General features: G+C 41.7%; 1 protein-coding gene across 1 annotated transcript in view; it reads right to left on the reverse strand.

Moving 5' to 3' along the window:
• LOC306855532 (putative E3 ubiquitin-protein ligase HERC1) overlaps positions 1-14681 on the reverse strand; it is a gene marked incomplete at its 5' end in the record, with an annotated part of 83632 nt that overhangs the window by 32709 nt on the left and 36242 nt on the right. Inside the window, 9 exons of the mRNA XM_079394287.1 lie at positions 7288-7445; positions 7983-8184; positions 9391-10175; positions 11766-12072; positions 12412-12628; positions 12739-12822; positions 13950-14189; positions 14271-14438; positions 14541-14645. Of these exons, the coding sequence (XP_079250413.1) occupies positions 7288-7445; positions 7983-8184; positions 9391-10175; positions 11766-12072; positions 12412-12628; positions 12739-12822; positions 13950-14189; positions 14271-14438; positions 14541-14645 (2266 nt within the window). The remainder of the gene's footprint in view (positions 1-7287; positions 7446-7982; positions 8185-9390; positions 10176-11765; positions 12073-12411; positions 12629-12738; positions 12823-13949; positions 14190-14270; positions 14439-14540; positions 14646-14681) is intronic.

Below are 14681 nucleotides of genomic sequence, written 5' to 3' on the forward strand. Positions count from 1 at the left end.
GCAATAAGAGCAATGTCTCGTTCCCTCATTTCGGGGAACCGAGGTTACGTGAGTAACCGTGAGTGTTCCCCTTCAATTCGGTCACTCAACATTGCTTTGGGAACGTATAAAATCCCGCCGTGTCACAGCGATGGAGCCAAGCTCGACTAAGTATGTCAAATTTCACATTTGGAGCCGTAATGAGAACGGCAATGATATTGGCGCTCTTAGTAAACACAGCTCAGGTCTACAGGACCTAGTCGAAACCATGTAAAGTCAGGGGCGCGGCAGCTAGACGATGCCGCGTCACATCAGGGGCGGAGTTAACTCCGGTGAAACAAAGAATGTGAAATGCGACGGCTTCGGCGCTTTCACAAATAGATTAGTTGAAATTGTTTAATTTCAATGAAATCATGTTATAATGCACAGCCGTACCGGTATGATGGTGACCAAGTCCTAAAAGACGTGGTGAACTATATCATAATACTGTGATAAACTGATAGGGACAGCATTGAATTGGTGGTGCGTCTATACAGGGTGTATACGACCTAGTCGAAACCATTGATACACATCTCAGATCATGGCTGAGTAAGCGCGTGCGCTGCTCGCACTGACAGCACATGCGAGGCAAGCGACGACACATCTAGGTTATAAAACCTCGCGAAAGTGCTGGGTGACGACCAGCCTGCCGCCGTACAAATGTCCTGAATAGATATGCCATTTGACCAGGCCCAGGATGATGCGAGGCCGCGGGTTGAGTGGGCACGAACCCCTATCGGACATTCCACACCTTTAGAGCTGTAAGCCAAAGCAATTGCGTCGACGATCCAGTGTGACAGCCTTTGCTTGGACACAGGCAGTCCTTTTGTACGTCCACCGAAACATACGAATAGCTGCTCCGAGAGTCTGAACTGTCTAGAGCGCTCGATATAAGTACGCACCTCTCGTACAGGGCACAGCAGTGTATTAAGCGGCTCTGTCCCGGTTGGTGTTTCGGGGCGGAAAGCAGATAGTGATATGACCTGCGCTTTAAATGGAGTCGAAAGCACTTTAGGCACATAACCTTTTCTAGGCTTCAAGGTGAGTCTGCAATCACCTGGCCCGAATTCAATACACGAGTCGTCAATTGAAAGCGCTTGTAGGTCTCCAACTCGCTTAACAGAGGCCAGTGCGAGCAGGAGCGCTGTCTTGAGAGAGAGCGCTCGCAAGCTCGCTGATTGTATGGGCTAGAACGGGGGTCCCGTGAGAGCGTCAAGCACTAGCGCCAAGTCCCAAGTGGGTAGAGTAGAAGGTCGAGGAGGGTTCAGCCTTCTTGCTCCTTTTAAAAACCGTATGATCAGGTCATTTCTGCCGATCGGGCGATTTTCGACGTGCGCGTGAAAGGCTGTTATAGCGGCCACATACACTTTCAATGTGGATGGCATACGACCGCTATCAAATCGCTCTTGAAGGAAGACGAGGATTATTGATATTGGGCAGCTGATTGGGTCTTCGCCCCGCGATACGCACCAACTTGAAAAAACTCTCCATTTATGTGCGTAGAGACGCCTTGTGGAGGGAACCCTAGCCTCAGATATAGTGTTCAGCACGCGCTGAGGAAGCGCATCTGTTACTGGCAAGCTCCGTCGAGCGGCCAGACATGAAGGCTCCATGACTCCGGATTTGGGTGCCAAATCGTCCCTTGTGCTTGAGAGAGAAGGTCCCTCTTCAGTGGGATAGTCCACGGGGGGGCTACCAGCATCTCCACCAGTTCTGGGAACCACGGCTGATTGGGCCATTTCGGTGCCACTAGCAGAACAGATTCCTTTTCCGCTCTGATTTTGCAAAGCACGCGAGGCAGAAGTTTCACTGGAGGAAAGGCATACTTGCGTACTCTCGGCCAGCTGTGAGCTAGTGCATCCACTCCCAGGGGAGAGTGTGTCAGTGAATAAAACAGCAGGCAGTGAGTGTTCTCCGCTGATGCGAAGAGATCCACAGAAGGAGGTCTCTCGCCAGTTGCAGCAGTGGTTGTGAGTTCACACCGCCTTGGTGATTTATAAACGCTACCACTGTCATGCTGTCCGTCCTGATGAGAATGTGACGGTGAAGAATGTCTGGGAGAAAGCACTCGAGCGCTAGGTGCACAGCACGTAGCTCCAGACAGTTTATGTGCCATGACTTCTCCGTTTCTGACCACGCCCCGAAGGCTGGTCTGCCATCGCATACGGCTCCCCAACCCGTACTCGATGCATCTGTCGTGACATTCTTTCTCCTGATCACTTGGCCAATACGAACACCCCGGCGATATAGAGTCATATCGCGCCAAGGGTTCAGCGTATGCAAACAGTCGCGCGTCACTTTGATGCGCAAGGTGCCCGTGCGCCATGCGTTCTGTGGCACCCGGCTCTTTAGCCAGAGCTGAAGCGGACGCATATGTAGGAGTCCTAGATTGCACACTGTCGAGGCGGCAGCCATCTGGCCGAGCGTCCTCTGAAAGCATTTCAGCGGGGGAGAACGCCCTAGTTTGAAGACTGCGAGAGAACTGATCAGTTTTCGTGAGCGCTCCTCTGACAGACGCGCTCACATTTTGATTGAGTTCAGCTCTACTCCTAAAAAGGAGATGTTCTGGCTCGGTACCAGCATGCTCTTTTGCATTTTACAGTCAGTCCTAAGCTCTGAACGTGAGCGAGGCGTCTGAGTTTGTCGCTGAGCAGCACGCTCGCTGACTGGGCTAACACTAGCTAGTCGTCGAGATAGTTTAGGATGCGCATTCCGCTCTGCTTCAGAGGAGAGAGAGCAGCATTCATGCATTTCGTAAACGTACAAGGGGCCAGACATAAGCCAAAGGGCAGGACCGTGAATTGGTACGCTATCCCTTCGAATGCAAATCTCAGGAAGCACCTGTGACGGGGGGCTACCTGAATGTGAAAATAAGCATCCTTTAAATCCACGGAGATACACCAATCTCCCGTTCTGATATGTGAGAGGATTTGTCTCAGCGTAATCATTTTGAACGAGCGCTTTGAAAGCGCGCGATTCAGCGGTCTCAGGTCCAAGATTGGGCGGAGCCCGCCGTCTTTCTTTGGCACCAGAAAATAACGACTGTAGAAGCCGCTCTCGCGGTCTGTGAGGGGGACTGCCTCTACAGCGCGCTTTGCGAGAAGGTTGTGAATTTCCTCTCGCAGAACTGAGACATTCTGCTCCCGTACAGTGGACATTAACACACCGTTGAAACGGGGCGGTCTGCGGAAGAACTGAAGCGTGTAGCCGTTCTTTATTGATTTCATAACCCACTCTGATACCCCTGGCAGTGCCTGCCACGCTTCTGTGAACTGTGACAGCGGGTGTGGCGGACTGCACACCGTGAGGGATAACTCGCCGCTGGGGGGCGGGGAGTTTAATACCACATGAGTGTGAGAGTGAGTGATGGGGGAGAGGGGAGTGAGAGGAGGAAAATTGCCCTGATATGGAGGTGATTTTTGTATTTTTTTTTTTGACTTTATTACACTGCACTGTGGAACAGTCAAAACACAAACATGACAATTGTTCTCGCCGCCCGCCACAGGCAAGGGGGGCGTGGTGAACACACACAGCGGAGCGAGCAGACTTTCTCAGTGGCTCGTCTTCGGCGCGGAGTGTAGCTTTCCACCTCCGAGAGACAACATCAGGAACGCGGCTTTAATTCCGTAGCCGGTGGCCTGCTGTCTCTGTCAGGGCGGGGTCTCTGGCCATTCGAGCCCTGGCGGCGCTTCGGCCAAGGCTGTCTCGGCCTCACCGCCGGCTCATGCTCGCGCCGAACCGCAGTAGGAGGGGCGAACAGTCTTCCCGCGCGCTGCGCTGAGGATGAGCGGGAACGCGCAGGAGGGATCGCGCCAGCGCGCTTTGGTAAGAAGTGGCTAATGGCCTTCGATTGCTTCTGCGCTTCAACAAAGCGCTCCGTGAACGTCTCTACCACCGCTCCAAAGAGACATGAGGGATTCACGGGAGCATCCAGAAGAGCCGTCTTCTCTGACTCTTTCAACTCGGTCAAAGTCAGCCACAGGTGACGATCCAGCACCACAAGATTCCCCATATTGCGGCCGATCGCTCGAGCTGTCACCTTCGTCGCTCTGAGGGCCAGATCTGTGGCGCGTCGGAGCTCTTTGAAGACTTCAGGGTCCGGGCCACCTTCATCCAGGGACTGAAGAAGCTTGGCCTGATACACCTGAAGTATTGCCATCATATGCAGTGTTGAAGCTGCCTGGCCCGCCGCCGAGAAAGCCTTGCCAGCGAAGTTTGCGGTGGCGCGGCAAGGTTTAGAGGGGAGAGACGCATTGTTTCTCACCCTCCAGTTTGCCGCGGCTGCCGGACAGAGGTGGGCAGCGACGGCTTCCTCCACGGGGGGAAGTTTAACATACCCCGCTCGGTCAGCGCCGTCCACTGACGACAGAAGGGAGGATCCCGGATTGTGCACAGGTGCGTTCCACAACTTCGCCATCTCGTCGTGCACCTCCGGGAAAAAGGGGCCGGGTCTCCGCGGGGTGTCCTTTCGGCCGCGGTCCGACTGGAGGAACCACTCGTCCAGACGGCTTCTGGCCGGCTCGGTAGGAGGCGCCCACTCCAGACCGAGCTCATCAACCGCCTTGGTCAGGACGCGTAGGAGCTCAACATCACTGTGATGGAGGTCCCCAGCGTCACTGCTGGGCGCAGTGTAATCCAGTGGGCTGTTGGACCACTCCTCTCTCGCAGATGCTGCCACCGAGATGGCCTCATCCTCATCCTCCTCCATGGCTCCGAAAGACACCACATCTTGCGCGCTGGGGGAGGGGCGGAGATCAGCGGCCATAAAGCGCACTGGAAGGGGACCTGCAGCAGGGGGGTGAGAAGCGTGTGGGCACTGAGCCGGCGCGGTCTTGTCACCCGACCCGGACAGATCCGCATCAGAAACTCGCGGCACTTTACTCTTTGGCTCAGAGGAAGGGCGCGGCAGAGCTAGTTGGGCGAGTTCATCGCCTTGGACGATGGCCACACGGAGCCTGAGAGTCCGGAGACTCATATCTCCGCAGTGGGGGCAGTCCGACCCCCCAAGCGCCGCCTCTGCGTGGGGGCGACCCAGGCAGAAGACGCACGATTCGTGGCCATCAGAGGGTTCGATTGGCTCTACACAGGAGAGGCAATCGCGAGAGGTCATCTTTGTTCGTCCGAAGCTCACTTACCGGAACACAGCAGGGGAAGAAGGCGTGTCCGCTGCAGTGTGTAGATCACGGTGAGTAGTAGATTCTTTGATAGGCTTCTTGCTGAAGGAAAAAATTCTGAATGGATGACGTACAAGCGCTGCTTTTTATAGTGACGAGCCCCCTCATATTTCGCGCGCTTGAACGCCATTGGCCAGTTTCACTGGCGTGATTCAATAAGGCTTCAGTAATATTCGAGGAAAATGTATTTCCCAAAGCAATGTTGAGTGACCGAATTGAAGGGGAACTCCAGAAACGATTTTACATGTCCATTTACAACCCTAGGATTTCTCCCTAGAATGAAACGGTCTGTTATTGGCTTATTTGGCAGGGTCATGAATAATAGTGAGCTCTGCTCTGATTGGCTGTTTCACAGTACGGCTCATCAGCAAGAAGGAAGCACAGGGAGGAAAATATATATTTAAATACTTTCTCTCGCAGTTATATCGTCGGGTAATTATACTGTATATAAAACGCGGGCATCAGGGAGCCGTTATTAATATGCGAGGCATTGAAACTGCTTTTGAACGATCCATCGATCGCGTTATAGTTCACTTTCAAGAGACGCGATCACACAAACTATGTTTACATTATGGAGCAACAGTACTTACCACACATTTCACAAGATCAGATGCTTGTCAGTGGTGCTCAGGATCTGTAAGTCATTCGCCATCATCCTCATCTCTCCTTACTGAGAGTGAAATCTTATGTACTGTAACAGGCTACCGCTAGCAAGGAGCTAACCATGTCCCTTTAGTGGCTCGCGTTATTTGCTTTCTGTGCCTTTCTGAATACAGACACCAACCCATCCCTGCACTTCACACCCCCTGCACGGCCTGGAACATAACATTTATTTTGTTATTTTCGCTGTTGTCTGCGCTTGTTTATTTACAATACCTGCAGAGCTTCTGATGGTTCGGCCGGCTTAGAACAAGGGCGGGTTTATGCAAATGTTGGGGGCGTAGTGATCCCGACTGTTGGTGACAGTCGGTGTTATGTTCTGATTCGCCTGTTTTTCAGTGGTCTTTTTTAATCACGAGATTTACATATGAAGGAGGAAACTATGGTGTTTGAGGCTCACTGTATGTCATTTCCATGTACAGAACTGTTATTATTTAAATATGCCAGGGTAAAGACAGTTTTTCATTCTATGGCACCTTTAAATGCTACATCTTGCTTTAACATTTTACATTTTAACATAAAATTATGGTTTTTTAGCAACGTCATATGACCCGTTTAATATCTGACAAGACTACAAACTCCATTACATATTTTGTTGCACTTAATAAAGCTTAATACCTGAGACCACTTTGAAAAATCAGGATTTTTATATTTACATAAAATAATTTATATATATATATAAACAATTTTAAATATTCAGAAAATGATAAATAAATAATTTGAATAAGTCACAAAAAAAAATTGTGATATTAAAAGAGAAAAGAAAATAATACAAATTCCATTACATATTTTCCCTAATAAAATGTTATATCCACATTGAAAAGTAGGAATCTTTTTCATTTACATAAAACAGATTCTTATAAAAATTAACAAAATAATTTAAAAATATTCACAAAATGATCAATTGTTAGGATAATATTTCTAAGCCACTAATATTCTGATATAAAACTAACTAACACTGACTAACACTGATAACATAATTAAATACGTTAAGTGTTATATAAAAATATAAATTAAATTTTCATTACAAATAATTAGAAAAACAATATTTCTTTCACTAGTGTTCAAGTTTTGGACCCCAGTACATAAAAAATATAAATATATTTATAAAAGAAATTGGTAATTCATTGTGAGATTCAAGATGCCATTCAATAGGGTGTAAAGATGCACAAAAAAGCCAAAAACCTTTTTTGCAACCAGTGAGTACAGTATGGAACAAACCAAAAAATCCTTCCAAAGCAAGACTCGAGTGTAAAACATGCACAGGCAATAGGGCTACGTTAAAGAGATAAATTTCTCAAGCGCTCCCACCTGGCGCTACAAAAACCGATCTTGACATCAGTTTATAAAAACGAATTAAAAAAAATAAATCATTAGACTGTGTCTATAGATGCCACATGCTACTTGTATTCCACAGTCTGTCTAGACGTCTTACCCACGGGGGTCCTGGTCTGACCGCAGGGCTCCAGGAAGCTGGTCTGCTGCTCAGTGAAGCCCTCACAGGAGGCTGAGCTCGTCAGGCTGAGCCCGGGGGGCAGAACCGGACTGTGGACGAGACCTGCCAATGTGGGAAAACGCGCCAGCACCATCCGCCTAGAGGAGCCCAGCCACACACACATGCACACACAGACACAAGAAAACCGCTAGCACCTGCTCTAGAGCAAACCTTCAGCTTGAGCGTGTGTTATGTTGAGGTGTTAATCACCTGTGTCATTAAGCCATGCTCAGACACCTGAGGTTAAGAGGAGCATGTGTTTATGTGGTTATAACACACACACTAACCTGTATTCTCACTCACACTTTCAGTAACCTGTGTGTGAGTGTGTGTCTCAGTTGACGCCAATCTGGAGTGAGAATATCCAGGCATGTCAGACAGTTTATTGTGTGTGTGTGTGTGTGTGTTTGAAACCCGTGTCTCATGTCACTTTCTTTCAAATTGACATTGACTAGCACATAAAAAAAAAAAAACTGTACACACATTACTTGTAAGAACAATTACTCCTCAGATGTTAGTTACAACACAATGGCATTACTTCATAGTATTTTATAATTACTTCACTAATTCATAGGTTCCTTTATAATGCACTCTTTAAATTTTAATAATTGGGCTTGGATGAAAGAGAAACTCACTGTAGCAGGTTGATGGGAAGGAAAGGGTTAAAGTTTCCCAGACCGTCAGCCTGCAGGGCGTTGAGGAGCGAGGCTGTAAGGTCATTGGTTGAGGGTGAAGCTGATTGGCCGAAGATGGCGGTACCTTCAGAGCCGTTGCTGTAAAGTGAAACTGAACTGGAGGATTTGGACACGGGCTGAGAGGACGAGTGACCTCCTGAATCTGTGTACACAGACACAACAGAAAAAAAGAGAGTAAAATTCATTAATATAAAAAATATATACATTTTTTTTTTATTAAAAGTCTATGTTAATATTATTAGTAGTAGAAGCTATTATTACAGACTTTTGCCTTTCTAAGCTATATGAAATGCTACTGCTACTATGTCATTGAGAACTATGTGCTCTGTTGAATCATTTAAAAAACACTTAAAGACATATCTTTTTGTACAAGCTTTTAACTAGCAAAATGGTCTGGAAGCTAATCTTTGTGATGTATGGTGGTATTTGTATTTGTTTTCTCTTTTTTATTGTAAAGCACTTTGTGACTTTTTGTCAGGTGCTATATAAATACATTTTACTTAACTTACTACTACTATTATTAAAGTTACTAAATTAAATTATTAAATGCATTCATTAATTAGTCATTAAAAAAATACACAAATCTACAAACAAATCATGATCATGACAGACACTTTCTTTAAAAAAAAAAAAAACAATTTGTAAATAATATTACTAAATTAAAAAACAAATAAACATTAGTAATATTAATTTATTATTATTATTAGCTATTTTTCCAGACATTTGTCTAAGCTATATGAAATACTACTACTAAAAAAAAAATAATAATAATAATAATAATGATAAAATGCATTATTGTATTAAATTATTAAATAATTAAATTATATTAAGTAATAAAAAACAACAATAATAAAACTGTGATGATAATGATGATTATTGAATATTTAGTAAATAATTTTTACTGACCTTTGCCTTTTTATTATATTAAATTATTATATTAATGTTATTGAATTATAAACAATTTAAAAAAACAGTAGTAATATTAATCATTTATAGCAATATTTACAGACTTTTGCATATTAGCTATTTTTTTTTACTTTTGCCTTTTTGCTATTTTTTTTTACTTTTGCCTTTTTGCCTATTAATAATTATAATACATTAAATCATTATATTAAAATTATTAAATTATATTAAATTAACAGCCCTTATAATATGTATAATAATCAATTAATTAAATTATTATATTAAAATTATTAAATTACATTAATTACTGGATAATTATAAACAAATATAAACATTTTATTATTATATTATTATTACAAGTCAAGTTAAAAAGTTTAATTATTAATATTCAACAGTAAAGGTAGTAAAACAACTGAATAAACATGTTGTTGCCAAAGCTCCACACCTTTGTGTTCTTTGCTTCCATCCTCGTTCAGTCTGCTCAGCACTCCTTTATAGATGATGATCTGGGCCCTCTCGAGGTCTGATAAAGCCATGGCCTGTTTGATCGGACAGGGTCTGACGGCCCACTTCACCATGCTCCGCACCACAAACTGCAGCACAGAACGCAGCTCGGCGTTTTCCTCCCCGCCAGCAGAGGCTCTCGCTGGGTCAGGGCTACTTACATTGACCCCTGCATCTGATTTGGGAACCAGGAGAAGATCTGTGAACTTCCCGCAGCTCAGAATGACAGCCAGAGATTTTTGCGCCCCCAAAAGGAGGTAGGAAATGCGGATTGCACGCAGTTCCAAAGCAAAGAAGTCCACTCTGGGTTGTGGTGCGAGTATTGGTGGACAGGGGGCGCTAACATGCTCCTCGTGTGACTGTATGAAGGATCTGAACGTGTCATCTTGGTTCTCCTCTCTCCTCTCTTCCACTTTATTTCTGTCCTCATCCACTGGACAGTTCATTTCCTCATCGTCCATCATAATACGAGCGATGTCCTCGTCCAAACATCTCTCCAGCTCGCTACGCGGGCCGCCCTCAGAGCTGATTCGGTTTCGTGGCAATCCAGATGTTTCGGATGATCCAGAAGGAGGCTCCTGCTCTTCTAAGATGCCGGTCATCAGGATGAGGTCGAACAACACGGATGGCTTGAGGCCACAGCAGCGGGACATGTTCAGCTGGGGGACGTCGCACGGCTCCAGGGAGGAGAGAGGCGTGTCGCTGGGTGACCAAGAATTCAGGAAGCTTTGGGTTAGTGGGACCACAGCAGGTCACAAGCAGTATGAAGATGAGTAGAGGAGTGAGACAGAAGGGGCAAGACAGAAATAAAAGAGTGGAAAGGAAAGGATACCATGATTAGAAAAAAATGAAGGGGACAAAAGACAATACAAGAAAAGGGAAGTGAAGAAATCGAAAAGGGAAAAAGACGCATGCAACTGGCAAAAAGAACAGGACAGGTATAACATACAAAATATACAAAGATTACAATGGTGTCTGAACATAGAATCTAATGACAGTGCTGAGGAACATTACATTATTTTACTCTTTTATTTATATACATATACACATACACATACACACACATTTATAATGTGTGAGAAAAACCGGACATATTACAGGGAGACAACACATTTTTCTAAAATGGTCATTGCACTAAAGTCTAACTAAAATTAATGCAATGTTAATTGGACAAAATTTACTTCCAACCACTAATTAAATATTGTTAGATGTATAAATCTTGCATAAAAAGAAATTTAAATACTAAATAATACATCTGATGAATAAAAATATAGATTAGATATATTTATTTCTTACCATTTAAAAATAGAGATGTAAATGATTACATTATATTTAATACATTATATTAAAATAAATAATACATTATTAAAATAAAATGAAAAACAGCAAATTCAGTAAATGCATTAAAATGTTAAATATATTTTATTAATATCTTAAGCTAACATGTAAACTTAATGTTGACAACCTATAAAATAAATGTTGCTAAGTTTTGTTTCGCTTAGATTTTTTGCAGCCCCCAAACACCCCAATTTAAACCCTTTGCTCTAAAACATTATAAACAATGAGTATTTTTACTATGAATTGCATGGCAAAATTTAAAATGAAATAGGTGGAATTTCATTATTTATTTTTATAATAAAACAGACATTCGTTTAAAAAAAAAAAAACAATAGTAATAAAAAAAATATGACAATGGTAATGATGACTGATTATTATTGTATATTTTGTGTACTATTATTTTTAACAACCTTTGCCTTTCTTTTTATTATATTTAATTATTACATTGAAACTATTAAACAAATGTTATTAAACTATACAGTTTTAAAATTATAAATAAATAATTAAAAACAGTAGAAATATTAACTGATAATTTTTTATTATCCTTAGCTATTTTTACAGACTTTTGCTTATTAGCTTTTTTGTTTTTTACTTTTGCCTCTGCCTATTAATAATAATCATAATACTTTAAATCATAATATTAAATTATGATATAAAATGTAATCATTTTAATCTTGCATTTATTTGACTGTCTGTAAGAATACTGTATACTGCATTTATACAGTAAAAAATAAATCTTGCATCTGATGAATAAAAATATAGATTAGATATATTTATTTCTTACAATTTAAAAATAGAGATGTAAATGATTACATTATAATTAATACATTATATTAAAATAAATAATAAATTATTAATATGTTTTTATATAGTTTACATGCATACATACATACATACATACATATATATATAATATAAAATTATATATGTATAAAATATGTATATTTTTAAGTAAATAAAAAGTATTTGTGTACTTACCTCACAGTAAAATCTGTCTCCTCCCACTGAAGTTTAGCTAAGGGGCTTCCCTCTTTCAAGACCCCGAGCAGAGTCACCCGTCGACCGCTGGGTTTGTGCAGGCAGGTCCCTCCAGCACGGAGACCGCTGTCCACCCCTCCGATCAGGGCCATTACGGGCCAGACTTCAGTGCACAGCATGCTGAGCTGGGCATCAGAGAGCCCCGCTGGGCCAGTGAGGTGGTCTGTCGACGTCCTGACATCTGCCCAAGCAGAGCCCCTCTCTCTGTTTACCCCACATTTCTCATCGGACTCCTTGCTGGCATGACCTGCTAGCAGAGGACAAAATACATTAACCTTTAAAACACTGTTGGCATAGTAACCTATTACAAAAAGGCTTTTCTAAAAAGTAATTAATGGGAAAAATTCTAAATTAGATGCGCTCCTGGAAACAAGACGAGTAATCAACATTTTAAGCTTATTTCTAGCTTTTATCTATTTTAGAATTTTGTAGCATACTAAATCTAACAGACACGGTCTTAAACATCTGCAAAATGATTAATTGCAATGATGCCACACAAATATATAGACATATATATATATAAACTATATATATATATTATGTATATTTAAGTAAATAAACTGTTTTAGCAGACAAGTTAACTGACCTATCTTGGCTTGTCCCTCTCTCATGAGAGGGTTGATGAGCTGTAGTTTGTTCAGCATGTGTTGGTTGATATGTTGAACCCAGTCATCATTCACGTACAGTCGTCTTAGCAGCTGAATGGTGGACTCCAGCAGAACCGTGGCCTTCGGGCTGCACAAGGGCTCCCCTGGCAGAAGATCGCTAGGCATGCCACGCATCTGCAGGTCACATAACGCCACCTACAGTCGAAAAACAGGAGGGTTTTGAAAGTTGAATTATAATATTTAATATAATTACAATGTAAAAAAAATTAATAAAGAAAAGTAGTGTAGAGGTTTAAGTGGCTGACCTTTTCTCCTGGGTTGCTGCTGTAGAAAAGAACACAGGGGTAGAGCTCTGTGGCATCCACTCCTTCAAACGCTAGTTTGGGCTCCTACACATACATTAAAAATGCATTGTTTTTGCATTATTATTTTATTTAAATTTATTTCATTTATTTTCCATGAAAATAAAGCTTGAATTTGACCTATTATATTTATAAAAAACTTTTTGCAAATGCATTTCACATTGTGCATAACTTCATAATAATTATGTGTTACACAGAATATTCAGCAAGAAATAATGTAATACGGGACTTTATACGGGAGTTGTTTGGATTTTATTGAGGTTTTCAAAATATTAATTTTCTTAGAATTAACTTTTTTCCCGCCAAACCAATGCAACTGATGTTATGCAAGCTAGGAGAGAAAAATAAATAAATAAAATAAATAAATCACAATTTTTATTTTAGGGTTTTACAAGAAAAAACGTTTTTCCTTCAAAATAATGCGCACTGATGCACTGCACACATTTATTAAAAAGTCTATTAAATCTATCATACTCTTTTCACTTTGATTTAATTCCAACTTTAAATGTTCTACTAGCTTATAAATCAAGCAATACTTTTTGACAGTAATTATAATCTATATATTATTGCACCTTAAATTAGTAATGTTATGTTCAACACAAAAGCTCCAAAGCTTGTTTTAAAAAACACCACATTTCACATTAATACCAAATTTATAAGTTAAATCTGGGACTTGTCTATTTTAAATGTGCGTATATCCCTGTAATTATATTTCATATACAAAGTTGATTTGGGCTTTATATAAAAATAATAAAAAAGAAAACAACAACATTATAATATACTGGAGTAAGCAGCCACATGGTTTTCAATATTGTATTGGATATTCATTAATTTCTGTCAAAAGCGTGTGATCTATGATGTCAAAACTAGCTCTGTTCACCTGAAAACCACATGACTGCTTACTGCAATATATTATATTTTTTTTCCCTCCAATATCATAATTTTTATATGAAGTCCAAATTAACTTTGTCTATGAAATACAGTTATAGGGATATAGGCACATTTAAAATAGACAAATCACAGATTTAAACTATGAATTTGTTGCATTAAATTTCACTTTGATTATAAAAAAAAGAATCATTCACAGAACTAAAGTAAAACCAGTAGTTGTAACAGGAAAAGCATTCAAACTAAGGTCATAAACACACACTGACCCTGTTGTTTTTGGTGAAAGAGATTGTTCTGGCCTCCATGTCTAGGATGCAGGTGATGGTGTCTCCCTGAGTGAAAGAGGGCAGAGCTCGGCCCAGCTCTCCTCCATGATACAGGCTACCGCTGTAGGCCCGGTACAGCCACATGTCTGTGGTGGTGCGATGGTTGTAGTCCCTGATGGGCCATCGGGACACTCCAATACACGTCCCTTCATTTCCTCTGTTCTCCTTAGTGATATAAAACTAAGAGATGGAGACAAAAACATTAGAACGCAGAACCTGTAAAAGACAAGGGACACCAGAGACTGTATTTTGCATTGTTACCTTCCAGATGAAGCATCCAGATGTGATGGCAGTGGTGGCCAAACCGTACCCTTTTCCCCCCGATCCATGAGAGAGTACATTCCCGCTCTCCAGAGAACAACAGATCAGTTTATGTGGGTCGAAAGAGAAATCACCAATAGGAATACATTCATCTTCACTTCCGCTGTCCTGGAAGACGTGTAAGCACATATAAAACAATCTAAAATCCATGGACACAAATACAATTGGGTCAAATTTGCACAATGGATAGACAGAGAGGAGTTTAAATACCCTATATGAGTTCTCCAAAGTTCTCTCTTTTTCTAAGTTTTTCCTCAGGGCCAAAGGTTCCTCCCACATATATGTGGACAAAAGGCTAAATAATTGATCAGAAATCTGAAAACAAAAATAACATGGTAAACGCTTATTAAA

This window comes from Barbus barbus, assembly GCF_936440315.1.
Source record: "Barbus barbus genome assembly, chromosome: 36".
Lineage (NCBI taxonomy): Eukaryota > Metazoa > Chordata > Actinopteri > Cypriniformes > Cyprinidae > Barbus > Barbus barbus.